Source organism: Eurosta solidaginis, chromosome 1 (genome assembly GCF_040869045.1).
Source record: "Eurosta solidaginis isolate ZX-2024a chromosome 1, ASM4086904v1, whole genome shotgun sequence".
In the NCBI taxonomy this organism is placed as follows: domain Eukaryota; kingdom Metazoa; phylum Arthropoda; class Insecta; order Diptera; family Tephritidae; genus Eurosta; species Eurosta solidaginis.
In genome coordinates, this window is record NC_090319.1 from 305,699,014 (window position 1) to 305,718,850 (window position 19,837).

The following is a 19,837-nucleotide window of genomic DNA, read 5'->3' on the forward strand; positions in this document are numbered from 1 at the left end:
GTCGAATTCTTATAAAACTATTTATTTTAAACAAATAAGAAACACGTATGCTTTTATCACGTACAAAATTAAAAACGTAATGAAATAAAGTAAATAAAAAGCAAAAAGCATTGTTTCATTTTTGGCGGAATATAACAATTGTCATTTATGATAGTATAACAGTCAAACCTGATATCTACAGTAAACTATCATTTATGACACTTTTTGATAGTTAGAGTGTCAGCACTGATCCAGGAAAAGGATTAAGAGTGAGCAGTACGGCTATATACTTAATCAGTAGGCGATGTTGGTGTATAAGAAGGAGACAAAAACTCACACGTACACAGTTGTTTACATCACATTTGCGCAAGTCCCCTTAAGTTTGTGATAGAAAGTTTGTATGAGGCGCTGATCGTCAGGTCGACATTGCTGACAATCAGATGATAGTCATATGATAGTCAGTATTCTTGTAGGGCAGTTGACAGATAAGAGATCACACTTTGTCATCATTCACAATGATATGAAGGTGGTGAATAGTGTTGCCAACTCCTCAACAATATCTTGGTAAAACATTATAAGCTGGTGGCACGTCGCCATTAATGGAAACAAACATAACTACCATTGTATCTTGTTTTTGTAATTCTCTGAATAATTCGTAGTCTAATATTATTTGGGGTGTTGACATTGCTCGGGTTTATAATCAGATTCAGTTGTATGCGTAAAATTGCTTGCAAATAATTGATTCATTCCCTGTTTTGACCAATGAAATGTCACTAAAAATTACCTTTTCTTCTATTCTCTTCTCTTCGCTTCGCTTCTCTTCTTTTCTCTTCTCTTGTCTTGTCTTGTCTTGACTTGTCTTGTCTTGACTTGTCTTGTCTTCTCTTCACTCGATTTTTTATTAAAAATTTTCCCCTGCGGTGCCTTTGTTCAACACATACAAAAACATTTTATTTTTAAATTCCTATTATACAATTTTTTAAATATTTTTTTTATTATAAAAAAACGTGAAAATTTTTAATAAAAAATCGCTCGAAACCGCGTTGCCAACCTAAAAAGAAGTAATTAACAAATTATCTGGCTCACAAATTGAACCAGACTTCTATCTGGATTTATCTGGATCAAATCGTTGTTGTTGCATTTACATGCAAAATTATTTATCTGGCTCAGGATTTTGCCACCGGATGATAGCTATTGATTCCTATAAGGTTGGTCGAATCAGCTGTTATAAGGTTACCGATAAAGCACCAATGTCTGCAGCCATTGTGAATGATAACCAAGTGTGATATCTTCTGCATAGACGTCAAAATTCCAAAGTGATTGGATCACCTGATTTGTATTTGACTATCGCTGTCTCATTCTGTATCTCTTTCTATCACCCGCTGAAGATAAGCGCCGCCATATTGAACACCCTGTCAGGCATTTGACAGATAAGATATCACACATAGTTATAATTCACAATCTCTGCAGCTATAAAAAGATATTGTTGGGGAGCTGGCAACAATATTCACCACCTTCATATCGCTTCCCCGGATCAATAATAGCTGTTTTTTTTCTCTTCTATATACGTTTACGCTAAACTTTATATGGACTGCTAAGCGACAAACTTTAAATACACCTCTGAAATTGCTAAGTATAAAATTAGTACTACTAAATTTCAATACGCATTATACTCAGATGTAACTGAAATATGTGTCTATGTTTCACCCTCTGCACTAATTCTGTGTATTCTATGCGTGTCCACTATTTATCACAACTGATTCAGCTATATGTTATACACAGAAATACAATAGAGAGCTGTGTCTCCGCTTTTCAAAATATTCCCCTTTTTTCAACCTAAATTGTTATGTCAAATATGAAAAAATAAAAATCAATTTTTTGCTTATTTAAAATAAAAACACGAATAAAATGAACCTTTGGAAAAACAAAATGCCGATTAGTGGATGTATCTCAGGCTAGTGAAATCTTGATTGTGTATTAGATGATTTGACGAATATACGTTTCGCCCCAAGCAAAAATAATTTGGGGAACACTGCGAATACAAATGACCTGACTCAAAGATTCAAAATATGCTAATGGTTATATGCCCAGTATAAATAGTCCCTATAAGTTGTACGTCCACTGTTTTGTGTCGGTGGAAGCCCTCACAAATAAGCTCTTCTTTGAACAGTCACAAGATTACCTTTAGGCAGCTGCTATTTCTGCCATATTCCTTTGATTACAAGTAGGCTTTGCTGCGGAAACATGCATAAATGTAGCAAAATGTGAAAATATTTAATTTAATTATTTTTTTGGTTTTTTGTTTAGAAAAAGCGATACCACTATTCCGCCAAAATTAGTGAGTTTGACATGTTTTTGTTTATGTTTTATATTAACAATTTTCAAAATAAAAACAATGCAAATAACACCCGAAAATTGTTTCGGTATCTAATGGTTCACTTTTTTCACAAGAAAGTTGATTTTAATTGTGTTTTTATGCACCAAATTTTTAAACTAAAAACAAAATTTTCATGTGTCAGAAAAAAATAAAGAAAAAATGGCCGAATGTCAAAAAAACCTATCGAAATACAAACTGGATCGTTTGTTTTTAATAAACTAGATGGTATTTTCCTTGTATTTCGTTAGTTTTTTGAAATATAGTTTACACACTTACACCAGTACTGAAGCTGTATTAGAAGGGAGTGCGACAAAAAATTGAGGATAAAATACACGAAAATAAAGTAATGTCATATAGGTATTGGGAGGGAGTGAGACAAAAAATTAAAGATAAACTACAAGAAAAAATACACGAAAATAAAGTACTGTCATGTAGGTATAAGCATTGTTTACTATATAGTTTGGCAGCTTAAATTGAGGTTTTGTTGCGAATAGAGTGGAAGGCAGTGAAATAGGCAGTCGAATGACATATAATGAAGGAATGGTGTTCGGAGTTTTTTCAAAGTTAAAAAAAAATGATAAAAGCTTTAATATAAATAAAAATATTGTTTTAATAACAGCAAAAATGCCTTATATATTCTATATACATAAATTCGTAAGGATTATCTCACTTTAAAATTTGAGCTAAATAATCTAAAGTTTTTTTTGAAACTGAGTCGAGAACTGTGCGTGTGAATGTGCGAATTTACACCGATCAGCTGTTAGTTGCGCTACTTGGTACGATTTACAATGGGTATAAGCGTTTGTTTTACGCTCAAACGTAAACGTATACGCGTTTAAAAAAAACACGGCTAATCGCAAAGATCTTCGGCCGGCGCCGGCGGGTAAAAGAACATACCTACTGTACTTTATATCACTAAAATAAACATACTTGCCTTAAATCATCTTTGATTTTATAAATTTAGCGATTTAATATTTAGCCACCTAATTTTTCACGAAAAGTTGCTAAAAGTAAAAATAATAAAGGGTGAGCACTGGAAATGATTGCATTCTTATTTAATATCATTTATTAAATAGACATAAACTTGTGTATTTCAGCAGAAAAAATTCAATCCCATATGCATATCTAGAAATATACCTTCATACATAGTTTTAGAATATAGGGCTAATAATATATTGAATGTTTTTCATTAATCCGCAATACAGCAGTATCAGTGAAATCGCATAAAACAAAAATGGCTAAATATTATAAAATTGACATCAATCGAACAGAATGGGAAATACCAGAAATTTATCAACAACTACAACCAGTTGGCTCGGGAGCTTATGGTCAAGTATGCAAAGCACTTGTCGAAGGTACAAATATGCATGTAGCCATTAAAAAACTAGCACGCCCATTTCAATCGGCTGTACATGCCAAACGTACATATCGTGAGTTGCGTCTATTAAAGCATATGGATCATGATAATGTGATCGGTTTGTTGGACGTATTTCATCCACATCCAACAAACGTTACATTGGAAAATTTCCAACAAGTTTATTTGGTAACACATTTAATGGATGCCGATTTAAATAATATCATAAGAACACAACGTTTATCCGATGATCATGTGCAATTTCTTGTTTATCAAATATTGCGTGGACTCAAATATATTCACAGTGCTGGCATAATTCATCGTGATCTTAAACCGTCCAATATTGCTGTGAATGAGGATTGTGAATTACGTATTTTAGATTTTGGCTTAGCACGTCCCACCGAGAGCGAAATGACCGGTTATGTGGCAACGAGATGGTATCGTGCACCGGAAATCATGTTAAATTGGATGCATTATAATCAAACTGTAGATATTTGGTCTGTTGGTTGTATAATGGCTGAATTGCTCACAGGACGTACTTTATTCCCTGGCACCGATCATATACATCAATTGAATTTGATTATGGAAATTTTGGGTACACCACCAGATGATTTTATGAAGAAAATATCATCGGAAAGTGCTCGTAATTATATTAAATCATTACCACCGATGAAACGACGCAACTTCAAAGACGTATTCAAAGGTGCCAACCCAATGGCTATCGATTTGCTCGAGAAGATGTTAGAACTAGATTCAGAGAAACGTATTACCGCAGAACAGGCGTTAGCTCATCCATATATGGAAAAATATTCTGAACCAAGTGATGAGCAGACATCACCACTATATGATCAGAGTTTTGAAGATATGGATTTGCCAGTTGAAAAATGGAAGGAATTAGTTTTCAATGAAGTTATAAACTTTAAGCCACCCCCTTCTTTTACACAAGTTTTGCAACAAATCAAATCAACTTAAATAAGTATGGTATGTATGTACTACATAAGCCTTAAGTAAACACGAATCGTCATAATGGTAGCACATATTGACTGCTATCTCGGCTGCCGTTTTAAAAGCGCCTTGTCTTAGGAAACTTTCGAAAAACGCCCTACTTCAGAATTTGCCTGAATGACGCCTATACCTGAGCATACAAATTACATGGTATAAGAAACAAGGTACTTCCATTGTCGGTTTTCGGTTGCCATATTTACTACCTGATAATTAAACAGATTATGGCACTTCGTGCTAACACTTTTCAATGAAATCTCTCATTTTTTTATTGATTTCAAAAATTTTTGCAACTTTTGTGCCCGCTCAAAAATTTGAGAATCTTGCCGCGTAAAATGGACAATATAATGGAAGTTATAAGTTTTTTATTTCTTCAAGTCCTATATGTATATTGCGTACCGATGGAACTAGTCAACGGGACCTCCGAAGCAACTCTCTCAAAAGGTTGCCAGCGCAATATAAAGCTTCTCCAACCCAATAGTCAACCTCACCTACCCGTGACGAATCCTGTTTCATTAACAGCCGCGGCTCTGGTGACCCCGAACTCCTGATGGATCTAGGGGGTGGTAGGCGGATTGCCTTAGAAGGTTTCATGTGGTCATACCAAATCGCTCCCGAGATGGTCGGGAAAGTGGTCGACTACTGAAACCCTGCTAACCAAGATTAATTACATTGACCGAAATCTCTGTTGTTGTTGTTGTAGCAATGCTCGCACCACCTAATAGCCGCGACCGATCACAAATTGGATATATTATTGAAATCAGCCCATTATTTTAAAAATAAAAAATATGTTCCTAGAACTGTACTCATAAATATCAAAATATCGTACTAACGTTTTTCAAAGTTTTTTAAATATATTTGACTTAACGAAACCAGAAATGAGTTTTAATTCCCTCAATTACCATCTTTATCTTTTATTTCATAAGAATTTCCAAAACAAATTATGTACTAAGTCGCTGTTTATATACGAATATTTTTGTTGCTCGAAGTCGTTACTTGAGGAACAGAGGGTAACGAGTTATGTAGGTATCGAGACCCGTGAATCGCGATCCCAAATCCAGGGATTCTCGATTCATTTTTTCATCCAGAAATCCCGGGATTATATTTATTAAAATCTCGGGCTCCCGGGATTTTTTTGGGATTGCAAATTCAAACTACTTTTACTGATGAATGATGTTTTTTTATTTTTGAAAGATCGTAAATCAAAGGAAATCCCTTTTTTCGGGTAAAGCACATCCTTCTTTAGACGTTACAAAACTCAATAATCTGATTTCAAAGGAAATAGACATTTTTCCATCCGGTGGATTTAGTGGCGTACATTTAGATTTGATGTATAACATGCTATCAACAATTTCCTATTTCTAGTGTGAAGTCTGAAGATGGTTCTCAACTTCCGGTTATATGTGTAATATGTTCAATTCTAGCCTTTCAGAAAATACTTCATATCGACTACTGAGTGGAATATCATCATATCTCGACTGCCGTTTCGAAAACGCCCTATCTCTGAAAACGTTCGAATAACGCGCTATTTCAAAATTTGTTTCAAAAACGCCCTATCTCAGAATTTGGTTGATGAGCGCCTTATCTCAGAATTTTTTCATAAAGCTAATTTCAAATTGTATTGAATTTCAGCTAAGATAGGACGTTCTTGAAACAAATTATGAAATAGGACGTTATTCAAACAGTTTCTGTGATAGGGCGTTTTCGAAGCGGTGGTCGAGAAGGCGTGATATTCCTCCTAGCAGTCGATATACTTTAATATGATGATATTAATTAAAGAAAAACTTTGAATTGGATACACCTTCACAATTAACTTTCGTGTTAAATTGTACAACACAAATTATATTTTTCTTCTAAACGAAACAAATTTTTTATTTGTTTATAAAATTTGCCTTCAATTATTTTTAAAACGTTGGACTATACAATTGCTTATTGTAGATCCAATATGGGCTTTTAAATTTTTATATATAAAAATGTTTTATTTTTGAAATAGTTAAGATGTTGTTTTTAACATTCAAAGAGTTTTTAAAAGAATGAAAATTTTTGAAATAAGAAAATTCAAAATTGAAAAGCAAACAACATGAATACATTTTTAAAAGTAACAAATTACAAAGTTAAATTTATAAACAAACCCTATACTTATTAACTACTTGTACGCATTTACTTACATCCAGCCCAATTCTAAATTTCCCGCGGAAAAATTCCTCCAATTCTTTTCTGCTAGGAAGAACAATAATTGGGGAATAGGAATTTCGAATTTTCGAAGTCAGCTGTTTACCAATTGAAATTTTGTTGGATTTCCCGCCGGAGTTCTTAAAAAATCCTTGCGCAATTTCTGGATGGCTGCTACAAATATACCAAGAGGTCTTCCGTTGCATATGATATACTTTTCGACTGAAAATAAAGAATATTGTGGTAGAATGTACATATTTTAGCACAAATTTGTACAATTAAGTGTTCTTTTTTAAAAAGAACCAATTTCCTTTAACTATTTTAATGCATTCCATTTAATTTAACAAGTGAAAAAACTCCTAAGGAATGGCAGAGAAATCTCCCTCTCACTCACATTCATAATACCTACTTTTCTCCCATAACCGGTTTCCGCTTTTTCGAACATTGTTCAGAATAGGAGGAATCGCAGAAGGGAAAAAGCTCACAAGGAACTTTTATTTAGCATACGAGGAATGGGAGAAGGGAAAAAACTCGCACGGAATTTTTGCTTAGAATTGGGCTGATACTTTTTTTAATCAAAATTCAAAAATAACAGTGTCTGGATAATCCTGAAAATACCCGGGCCCCGGGATTGCAAATATCTTCGTTTTTTGTATTATGATAATTTTCTTTTTTTATTGAAGATCTTTTGATTGATTTCGAACACAATTTTTTATAATTTTAATTGATATTTCTAATGTTTCACAATAATTTTGGAAATTTTCAATAAATAAAACAAATTTTTACAAAGAATTAATAAAATGTAAAATAGTTGCTTAGAAAGAGTCGCCCCGTGTGAATATGATACGCAACTCCAAAAGAGAAGTTGCCGTTAATCAGCAGCAAAACTTTTTGTGTGTAAACGGCGACTAAAAGTGGCACAAATATTTTGTAAAAATATCCATTTCAACTTAAAAATTATCCTCTCGTACATATATTGGATTAGGCAACGTTATGCCCAATAGTGACGTCATGAGAAACTTCAATAATCTGTTTTTTAATCAAAAATGACAACCCTATAATCAGACTGGAATCACCATGATGAAATAATAAAGGTAATGTCAACAACATAAGCTCACTTCGGCAGCTCTATTTGCCAGTTTTTACTTGTACTACAAAAGTACTAAATTTTTATTGCTAAATTTTTCCTACAAATTTCCTCAAAATATTAAGTTTTGTGCAAAATTTTGTCTATAATATTTTGGGGAATACAAATTTTATGTCTAAAAAATTCTGGTAGCGGCTTCATCATTAGAACAATTTAGCGGCTTACATAGTTATTATATTTCTAAACGTATAGTAAAATCTACTCCGATCGTAGTAGAATTCAAAGGCAGTTATGTATGATAGACAACCCTCTAAATTATGCATGCCGAACTTGTCAGAATAAAGGAAAACGTCAAGGTGAGAACACCTGAATATTAATTTCATCATGGGATTCGCCTTATACCATGCAAACTATTTTGATATATGGCGTTTTCGATCTGACAGCCGAGATAGGTTAGTATTCCACTCAGGCGTCGGTTTATTATAAAGTAGTATTTTTGTTTTAATTAATGGAAAGGTTGGTTGGTAAAAAGTATACTATCATGCTTTTCCGGTCTAATCTTATCTTAACTTTTCCCCCCTTTTAAATCCGAACGTCCCGTTTCGTTAAATACTTAAATAACTCTTGAGAATCATGTGTCTTATAGTTAAATCTGTTAAAATTCAATATTTTAATTAAATTTTTTTAAATTTTAATTAAATTTTTAATATTAGTCTTACATAATTTCCTTCAAAATGTAGTTAAAAAAAGTTAATCAAATTAAAAAAAAAAAAATTTAAATTAAATAAATAAAAATATTATCGAATGTTATCCTTGTGATTTTTTTTTTCGTTAATTAAGACTGTGGTTCCAAGATCTTTTTGTACAACAGTTTGAACATAAACCTTATTCAGTTTGAAAAGGAGTTAATTACAGGAGGATAGGCTTTGCTTGTATCACTGAATGAATAGTGTTGTTATAGTGAAATGTTGCTAAAAGTATTGAATCAGTAATATCAGTATAATTTTTTTCCATTTTTATACATCTGGCTATTTCGATAATGGTTGAATGTATTCGTTCTATTTGTCAATTACTCTTACTATGAAGAGGTGGTACGAAAAACTGATATATATCAAAATAATCTTTTAACATATTCGCTATGGTATTTGATTGAAAAGATTTTTCGTTATCGGATATAATGAGTTTAGTTTTCTTAAAATGATTTAATAATATAAATAAAGCATTTTTATGTCTACTGTCGATCTGGATGAAATTGGTATTATTTGAACGGATTTCGAAAATTTATCAATACAAGTTAAAAATTATTAAATTAACTGTTTGTAGTTCTCCTGTAGAGAACGATGTGCTCTATTATGTTCTATTGTTACATTTTCCATTTGATCATCTTTATTTGTTAAATCTATTACTGAATTCTCAGTGTGAATGAATTTTGTGCCTGGAAAATTCGTCAAAAGAATATATTGAATTTGAGCCAGAGTTTCTAAGTTGCAGAACACCCCATTAACTTTATCTGTACTCGTATTAACACAGTGCCTAAGTGCCTGCAAGAGATATTCAGCATTATTCATATAAAGGTATGTCTTGTATAATTTCTGAAAATACCAGACGATAATAGAAAAAGCTGATTTTTAAATTGATTCACCGGATTTTTTATTGACTTTATTGTATCTGAATATGAAATTTCGCTATATATCGTTTCATCACTTTTAAAATTTTCAAAACTATGAAAATATTGCCGCGAGAGAGCATCAGCAACCTTATTTTCCCTATCAGGTTTATAAAAAAAAATTGGAGCATATGAATTGATGAAAGCCATCCATCTTTTAATTTTTGAATTTAGATTTTTATCAGAAATAGCAAACGTGAGCGGTTGATGGTCAGTATATATATGTAAATTTTGTATACCATATAAATAATGCCGGAGTTTTTGAATTGCCCAAACAATTGTAAGGAGCTCACGCTCATTTACTGCATAATTTTCTTCAGTTTTTGAGAGAGTCCTATATATCATTGTAATGGGCCTACCACTCTGTGATAAAACAGCTCCTAAAGCAACTGCGCAGGCATCAGTTGTTATTTCAAATGGTTTTGAATAATCAGGATGCTGGAGAAGTACATCTTCTGAGGCCAAAATTGATTTTAGTTTTTCAAACGATTTTCTAGCTTCATCATCTAAAGAGATTTGTAGTTTTTTAGATTGTTTGGTATGACCATTATCACCTCTTAAATATCTAGTAAGTGGTTTAGATATATGAGCATAATCTTTTATAAAACGTTTATAATATCCTGAAAGACCTAAAAACGAGCATAAAGACTTAAGTGACTTAGGTTCTTCGTAAGTAACATAGTGTCAACTTTGTCATTGCATGTACGTATGCCATTTCCCGAAATTACAAATCCTAAAAACTCTACCTCATTCTTGAAGAACTTTAACTTAACTTGTAACACAGGCATACCTGCCTTTTCTATTGTCTTAAGAATAAAATCAACATGTTGAAAGTGCGTGTGTTCATCTGGTGAAAATATGATGATATCGTAACGAATTTAGTGCAATTCCTCTTATTTGCAACCTTCTACTAACGTTCGAATCACTAAACTGTTGAATAAATAACTCCACTATTCAATAATGCAAAATGGCCTTTATTCAAGTTCTTCAAAATAACACTACATACTACTTCTCCACTGATAGCTTGCTTAAATCAAACTGATTGTCGTGCCTCAACTGTTACTGCTTTTATACTGTTTCGTTTCCTCCTTGACATATTTCCAGGCGCTTCTATTTCTAGAATTTACTAGTTAGTTATCAGCTATAAAATTACCAGCTATAACTACGTTTATAGCTTCTCATATGCGCGTGTATATGTGAGTGATACTTGCACAAATTATTGCCTACTTTTGGAAGTATCTCAGATATATGCATGTGTTTATGCGTTGCTCTCCGCTGCTTGCATGGACATATGTATAGACATAATGATTGATTTATTGATGTGCATACAAGTCACTGCTTAGTGTTGGCTTAGAGATGAAAGTATCCCTTAGTGTTGCTAATATTCGTCACAATATCATCAACATAGACATGACATATTTTCCCAATACTTTCACCCAAAACATCATCAATGGCTCTCTGAAATTTGCTTGGAGCATTTGTCAATCCAAAAGGTAATCGACAAAATTCATACTTGCCATTGTTAACACTGAACGCTTTTCCGCAAGACAAATTTGATGAAAGCCAGATTTAAGATCCAATGTAGTGAAAAAATTTGATTGTCCCAAGTTAGCCAAAATAACTGAAATATCCGGAATGGGATACCTATCTGAAGTAGTGGACTCGTTCACTTTTCGAAAATCAATAACCATTCTTAATTTTTGATTCCCTTCGTTATCTAACCCTTTTTAGTAACCACATGTACCGGTGAGTTGTATGCAGAATAAGACTTCCGAATTATGCTATCAGAAGGCAGAGACTCTATGTCTTTGTTTATGAACCCTGCCGCAGATATTGGATAGGGATAACTTCTCGAAAAAATTAGCCTTTCTGTCGTTGTCTCTATTGTAGCCTCGACACGGGTATTGTAAGATAAGGCTCTATTAGGTTGAGCAAACGCACTATAATTCTTTTGAGCCAATTCACGAATTTTTATAGGTAAGGCAGAAAAACTGTGCAACATATTTACTTGTTGAGATTCAAAATGTTTAATATTTTCCTTTCCTGACTTGTGATGGAGAACACCTTCCTTTATATTTATTTTAGCTTCAATTTCACACAAAAAATCATATCCGATGATTCCATCAAAGCTATTAAGATTTGATAAAATGTAAAATGTTGTCATTCCTAATAAGTTTACACGACATTTTTCCGAAATATTATTTAATCCATTTATGGATTTTATTTGGAAAGATATATCTCACTATTCCTTTTAAAAAGTCAAACGGTTTTATATAATTTTTCGATGGTCCAGTATCAATGACAATTTTAAGAACTTGTCCATTCGAAAGATTTCTAGTAATAAATGGTAAGTTCGACTTTATCCTAAAAAATTGACTTCTTCGAAAGATTCATGCTCACAATTTTGAGATTCGTTTTCTGAATAACACGATTTATTTTCTATTGCATTAACCTTTTGAATCTTATGAAATGGGGATTGATTAGAAGTAGTGACTTCATGTATTCTTTTAAATTGTTATGTTTATCATATCTGGAAGTAAGATTCTTTTGAGAATTTGATTGTATTGGTTGGTTTGGTTGGCTATGTGACCTATTCATAAAATTATCCTTACAATCTGTTTGTCTAATCTACTTCCATAGGAACTTGTTCTGTATTCTTTTGATTAAAAGTACGATAGCTAGGTTGGTGATAATTGTTACGACGTATACAATAAGAAGACGAACAATTGTGTAATGTGCTCGCAGCAGCATATGTGTTTGCAAAGTCGTATCTTTTCCTATTATGTTGCAGCTCTTGAGCTTACAGAAAACAACGTTTCACAAAGTGGACGTCTTAGACCACATATAAAAACCCTTAAGTGGATTTTCCCTAGCTCTTTGATTAAAGGCACTTGTTAAAAGCCCATTGCCACTATAAGTCATTATATTTTTGTTTAAAATTAAAGTTAACTGTTTACCAACTGCATCATAATACTCATCAATGGTTAGTCTACCTTGCCTAAGTGTATTTAATTCACTTTCTAATATGTGTAATGGTCGTTTATCAGCATACAGTTGATCTAATCTAGAAATTATTGCCTAGCGGGGTATTAAAGGCACTTAAATTTTCATTGGCAGCAGAGGTAATCTTATTACGAAGAATGCCCATTGCAATATAATAAGCCTCTGAGCCTTCATTATAATAATTAATTGCAAATTTTGACGCTTCCCTCCATGACCCAGCGGGTCAGGGGGTTAGAATATACCCGCGGTAGGTATGCCTGTCGTAAGAGGCGACTAAAATACCGGATTGGCCTGAAGGTTTAATGTGGCCATATAAATCGTTCCCAAGATGGTCGGGCCAGCACCTTAATGATGCTGTGTTACCGGAGCGTACCGGATCTGTAAACGGCAAAGGACCATCACATCGATCACTCCCTAAACCTTCGGGGAGCAACCGTATCGCTAAAACAACAACAACAACAACGCTTCCCTCCATGCAGCGTATTCAGTAATATTGCCCTTAAATTCAGGTAAAGATTTGATAAGACTCAGATCACTATGAGTGCTCTGAATTCCAAGAACTAAATATCAAGTGCGTTACTGTAGTCTTTCGTTGTTTATGTTCAAAATTTGTATAAAATTAAAAAAAAAATCCAAAAAGTGTCACCGCCTTTCACATTTTTATTTAAATTTCTTTGTTCTCAAAACTTCTTTTTTTGTTGAATCTAACTTCAAACAGTTTGCATTACATCACAATATAATTTCTTATATTTTCCATCTAAATATAAAATTTTTGTTCATTTATTTTTATTTTTTATTTCCTTGTTTCACATTTTTTTTTATTTCAAGATTCAATTTAAATTCAAGTCATAAATTTTTTTATATTAAAAGCCTAAGCTAATTAAGCTCGGCGGGCACCGTGGTGTGATGGTAGCTCTCCGCCTGCCACACCGTAGCCCTGGGTTCGCACCGCGGGCAAAAGCAACATCAAAATTTTAGAAATAAGGTTTTTCAATTAGAAGAAAATTTTTCTAAGCTGGGTCGCCCCTCGGCAGTTTGGCAAGCGCTCCGAGTGTATTTCTGCCATGAAAAGCTCTCAGTGAAAACTCATCTGCCTTGCAGATGCCGTTCGGAGTCGGCATAAAACATGTAGGTCCCGTCCGGCCAATTTGTAGGGAAAATCAAGAGGAGCACGACGCAAATTTGAAGAGCAGCTCGGCCTTAGATCTCTTCGGAGGTTATCGCGCCTTACATTTATTTTTTTTTTTAATTAAGCTATTCACACAACCAAGGATCTTTAATCCTTTTATGGGGAATCGTGTTCTTTTTTTATATTGATTTTTTCACACAAGAGTTTTTTCCTTTTGTTCTTTATTAATATTTTCTTTTACACAAATTTTTTATATTTTCTTTGTCCTTTTACTAGGATCGTTTCATTCCAATTACGTGTATACAAAATTGTGCACGTTTTTATCCTTTTATAAGGATTTTTTATCCCTTTATGAGGATTCTTTGCACACAAAACTATTAAACTTTAATCCTCTTATAAGGATATCATATCGTATTTTAACATGATTCAATCAGAAGAGGTTTGCTCGACAGACGAATTTTTTGACAATTGCAGCCATTTTGCTCCCAAATCGAATTGACATCCGTTAACAGTGTTGTTTCTTTGCAATTTTTCGAAAAATATTAGTAGTAGAAATAGGAAGCAATCAGTTTACAAATCCCCGATAAGTACTGAAGTGCATAATTCCTTAGAACATTTATTTTAATTTTATGATGAATTTATTAACTATGCCATGATCTATTAGTGTGGCTGAACATAGGTAATTTTTTGAAAAGTACGGACATCAAGGAATCGTGCACTTTCGTAAACCTATGCACAGACGAAAAACGAAGCCTAAACCACTTCAAAATTCATCGTTCAACGTCAAAAACTCGACTAGTAAATCGATTTACGTAAAAATGTAATTAGGAAATATCGGAGATACCATAACGAAATGTACTTATTGATCATGTTAAATTATTCATTCCGTACGTTCGGAAAATTCGTCACCATTTAAGAATTTGGGGAATCGGTTTATATTTGGAATATTATGTAGTATATACTTATTTGATATATTTGGACTTCGTGAGGTAGTATGAAACGAACGTGTTCCGAATATTCTAAATTAACGAAAGACTTCCATGAATACTCAACTTAAAGGAGCTTTCCGAAATTTCAGAGTAAAAAGGTGAATACTCCCTGTGTAGCAGGACCGCATAAAAGCTGAACTCTTCTGTCAAAGTCAAGACCGGAATATAAAGTTCTAAGACAATAAGCCATTTTCTTTTACATTTTTTTTGGCAGACCATGTCGGCTGCCTTTTAAATATAGTCCTATCTCAAAACATTTTTCAAAAACTTCCCATTTCATGATTTGTCACAAAAACGCCCTATTTTAGAATTAGATTGAAGAACGCCTCAGAATGATTTTCATTAACTCCCCCTTATGTTAAAATGCATTGAACTTATGCTCATATAGGGAGTTTTTGAAACAAATTGTGATAGTGTATTTTTGAATAAAATTCTAAACCAACATAGCTCTTTATAAATTCATGAAATATTTAGTAGAAAATTAATTATTTCCTCCAAAACCTGTTGCCATTTACAAATTTTTTATCACTACTAATATACTACTAAAGGTACTTTTGTACTACAATTTTCGCTAAAGGGGATTGAATTATTACCCGTTTTCCTTACTTCGTAAAAGCAACCCGTCCAGATTTTTCAATTTGGGAGTGTAAAAGTTCTGCCGTCATTGAAGAACAAACCTCTAGTAATTGAATCATGGTATTTTAAAATTTTTTCCGTTGGGTGTCAATAAGAAAAATGTAATTTTCTTTTTAATTTATTTAAACAAATCACATTTCAATGTTACAAATATTTGAAAAACTGCCTTCGTCATAAATTCATTTCTCCTTTTATACAATTTTTTGAAAATATTTTCTTCACAAAAAATGTTAACTACGGTTATTCCCAAAAACTATTCAAGTATTTTTTTAAATTATTTCATAAAGTATTATTTCCAGTAATCAAACAGCATTAGATAAATTAATCTTATCTTAACTTACTTGATAAAATCACCTACCAGTATAAAGGCTTAGTTTCCTTGAAAGCGGTGCCGCTATATAGCGGTCGTTACATATCGGTAGAGTACGTTGTCAAAAATGTTGCAGTGTAAAAGTTATAATGTGGAAACTAGGAAGACGGTGAAGTTCACCGTAATGTTATATAGCGGCAGGACATAAAACATTACGTGACGGTAGAAACTCGTTCATCAACGTTTTTTCCCACAGCTATTGTCAAAGCCATGATGGCTCAACTATATGGTTGGCTCATCTCCATAGCAACACCATACCTCTGATCAGATTGTCAAAATATATATACCCACAATTCCTTTTAATTTCCTTTAAAAAACTGCAGACGTTTTCTCAAAGTCGTTATGTTTAGTGAAATGAAAGGCATTATTTAGGGGCTAAAACTCGTTTAGCAGACAATACAATATCAAAAAGACTTCATAGCCCAAAAGGACATTTCATGATATATAGAGCTTCTGAAGACCAAAATATTTACTTATCGAAACCAATATACAACAAAAAGCAATAAAATTACATTTCAAGCATTTTCGAAACTCATTAAGACAGTTCAGGATTTTGTGCCAATGGGCTAGCATTTACAAAATGTGTCTATCATTATGGCGCGGGGTGTATCTATTTATGCTCAAATGGTTTTTAATGAAGGCTTTCTACTTTATATTATATACAGATTTATGTACATATGTACATACATATATAATTTGTAATAATGCAAGTGGAAAATATGTAGATACTTATAATCAAAGCACAATTACTTAGTTAATTTAACTATATATTCTGCTAAGATATTCAGACAATATTTATGTATTTGGGGTCTGCATGTAAGTCTGCTTATCAAGTTATCTGTGTTTTGATTATATTTTTACTTAGGCCTCGTTTTTCAGTAGTTGGTTACGCTAAGCTTAAACTAAGTTTGCTTAAACTCTAGTCAAATTTAAACTCCAGTTAAACTACTGAGCAGTTTTTCAGTCTCAGTTTAAGGCCGCCCTTGGGGTATGCTTTTTGTGCGGCAACATTGGTTTTTTCATTATCTAGATAATTTGTAGATACGGCAACAGTTGGATTTTGTTTACCCAACAAACATGGACAAAAATTCTCCAGCGAAATATATATCTAGTTCCGGAAGTGATATCCAACATCATTATTTAATTATTCTTAAACCAGATAGTTCTCGAGTTGATATACAACTTCATTCTCCAATCACTTCCAAACTTTGAGAAATTTTGTAAAATTTGTGACGGACTTTTCCTTTGACTTGGCCGGGGTTAGCCTCAGTCCGTCCAGGGTTCCTGAAAGTAGAAATTCCTACCGGTCCTTCTAAAAGAATAACCCTGTTTATTCTTATAAAACGTTATAAAAGTATTTATTTAATAAAAATTCTATTCTACTCCTAGCTGATTCCCTTGCTTTGTAAGAGGTGAATAAAGCCCTCGGCCAACCTCTGCGGTCGAATGGAGTAATAAAGCCTCGGTAGTGATAAAACCTACCGACTCGTATGCCTGTCTCCTAATCTCTGAATCTTAATGCGAACTCGTCGCCCTTATATACTAATTTTTGCACGCAGGCAAACGGTTATTTTATAATAACAACTTTCAACTAATAGTATTAACAATATAAAACAACTGTTATTCCGGTAAATATTTCGTTCCCATGAATTTCCATGCACCATAATGCTCCTTATTGAATACAATGCCTTTGTACTTGCTCATACCATGCTTTCCAGGCTTTGGTTTATATATTGTGTGTTTGTATATTTGTTTGTGGTCACCTGATTCTAATGTTGTGTTTTGCTTTGCCCAATGCTTCTGCCTTCTGTTGTATGGCGTGCGTTGGTGTGTTGTATGCTAGTGCGTAAATATGTATAGCGAAATTTCAATTAGTAGCGGCGCTTATTTTGACGACTTGCTACTGATCTCCGTTCACTTAAGTTATTATGTATCTTGTATTTGTAACTGAGTACATTGGATTTTGAGTGTGCAAAGGGTTGATCGACCGCTGCATTTTTATGTTTTGTGCGTATCTACCTTCCAAATATTTAATGCATGTTAGGGTGATCCTATATTCAAAGTTTATGTTTGCGAAAATGTAAGTATTTTGCTTGCGTGCAAAAGTGCGCAAGTCTAATTTGTTCTTCATTTTAATAATTATCAATTCAATGTACAACAGAATATATGTATTTATGGTATAATTCATAAAGGTATACATATGTATATTTCTGGTGCTTCATGTAAAATGTATAAGTGATAAATTCAAATATTATTATAAATTTCAAGTTATTTCAAAATGTAAGTTCTTTAGAAAAATGTATGGATATGTGTATGTTGTGAGGATACAAAGTCCTCGGCTTTGGGGTCCTCACAAATTAAAAGTTTTGAAATTGATCTTCAACTTCAATTATTATCCTAATTTCGAGAGATTTTGAGAAATGTACAGTTCTCAAATTAATACTCAACACATTTCTCCAGTTGATATCCCGAATTGCATATCGAGTTGAGATGGAGTTGCAAAATATCTCCAAGGTGGTACCACCAAAACCAACAGCTATTTATTGTGAGAAATAAACACGAGGTTGATAGCAGTAATAAAGCGTAATTTATCAAAAATAAATTATATAGGCGGCCACCGTGGTGTGATGGTGCCGTGCTCTGCCTACCACATCGAAGATCCTGGGTTCGCACAGGTTTTTCAATTAGTAGAAAATTTTTCTAAGCGAGATCGCCCCTCGGCAGTGTTTGGCAAGCACTCCGAGTGTATTTCTGCCATGAAAAGCTATCAGTGAAAACTCACCTGCCTTGCAGATGCCGTTCGGAGTCGGAATAAAACAAGTAGGTCCCGTCCCGCCAATTTGAAGGAAAAATTAAAAGGAGCACGACGCATATTGGAAGAAAAGCTCGGCCTAAAATCTCTTCGGAGGTTATCGCTCCTCACATTTATTTTTTAAATTATATAATTTCATTTTTTTTTCGTGAAAATACTGTAGTATGGAATCTTACATTTGAGTCCAGTTAGAGAACCAAAAGTTAATTAAATTTTTTCAACTTAAGTAATAGCATTTTTTGCTTTATAAAAAATTCCCTATTTTGCTCAGTACGCTATGATTCTCGAGTTGAACCACTGGTTAGAAACAACTCTTGAGATTTTAGAAGTATGCCTATTTATCAACATGAGCTCTAATGGTACTCAAGCCCAAATGGTTGTTGGGTATATTCGATGCCTTTTCGAACGAACGCAAATAAATGATAGGTTAACTAGAGTCTTACCCTGCTATATCGGCTGCTTAAGCTCAGCTTAAACTTCAGTTAAAGTACACTGAAAAACTGCAGAATAAGTTTAAGCGTAGTTTAACTGACAAACTGAATTGAACTTGTACTGAAAAACCGGGCCTTAGTTTCGAAACAACTTGCACTACAGTGAACTAGTATTTTAAGCAGACAACTTAATAACTAGGCTGATGTGAATACGCCATCCGCATATTTAGCTTTTATAAAAGTTATTGTTTATATAAATACATACACACACATATAGTACACTATACTCTATACAAATATGTAATTTGTTCTTAGTATTGAATAAGGCCGATTTTCGGAAGCTAAGTTTTATTTGAATTCGAAATTGAGTTAAAGGTGTTATATGCTCCAAATTGGACTTATGTCTGCCCAATTTCGAACATTGAATGCCCATATATTGATATAGCACTTCAACTTCAAACAACGCAGTTTCAAGTTCTTAACAAAACTTCGGTTTAGTTCAATACCAAGACGCAAGCTATATAGATTATATACAGGTATAGACTTCAAGCTACTTAGGTAGTGTCTTAAAACAACCAAAAACCCAATTGTTGCAAAGCAATAGAAATATATTAAACATACACAAAAATATGTAGGCGAATACATATACACATGCAACTTACAAAAATAAAAAATATGGAAATAATCATATATAATATATTATATTTACCCCTCAAACATTTCCAGAGCGCTCAAAATTATGAATTCGATAGAAATATGACATCACAAATCACCTACCCTCTGTGTGTGATTTGTGATATGACGTATTGACATAAACTGTGTTAGTTGTT

At 33.2% G+C, this 19,837-nt stretch overlaps 1 protein-coding gene across 2 annotated transcripts; it reads left to right on the forward strand.

Annotated features, from left to right (window-relative positions):
- Nucleotides 1-3,232: 3,232 nt before the first annotated feature.
- On the forward strand, nt 3,233-19,724 carry LOC137237582 (mitogen-activated protein kinase p38a). Of its 2 annotated transcripts, none has more exons than XM_067761373.1 (2): nt 3,233-3,382; nt 3,562-19,724. In XM_067761373.1, the coding sequence occupies exon 2, from the start codon at nt 3,591-3,593 to the stop codon at nt 4,680-4,682; it is 1,092 nt and encodes a 363-aa protein (XP_067617474.1). In that variant the 5' UTR covers nt 3,233-3,382; nt 3,562-3,590; the 3' UTR covers nt 4,683-19,724. The 2 variants fall into 2 exon arrangements, with proteins under 2 accessions (XP_067617474.1, XP_067617475.1); XM_067761374.1 differs by having other exon boundaries at nt 3,246-3,382; nt 3,565-19,724.
- Nucleotides 19,725-19,837: the final 113 nt, after the last annotated feature.

Coding starts and splice junctions, on each gene's coding strand:
- LOC137237582 (XM_067761373.1), top strand. CDS start 3,591: ATGGCTAAATATTATAAAATTGACATCAATCGAACAGAATGGGAAATA.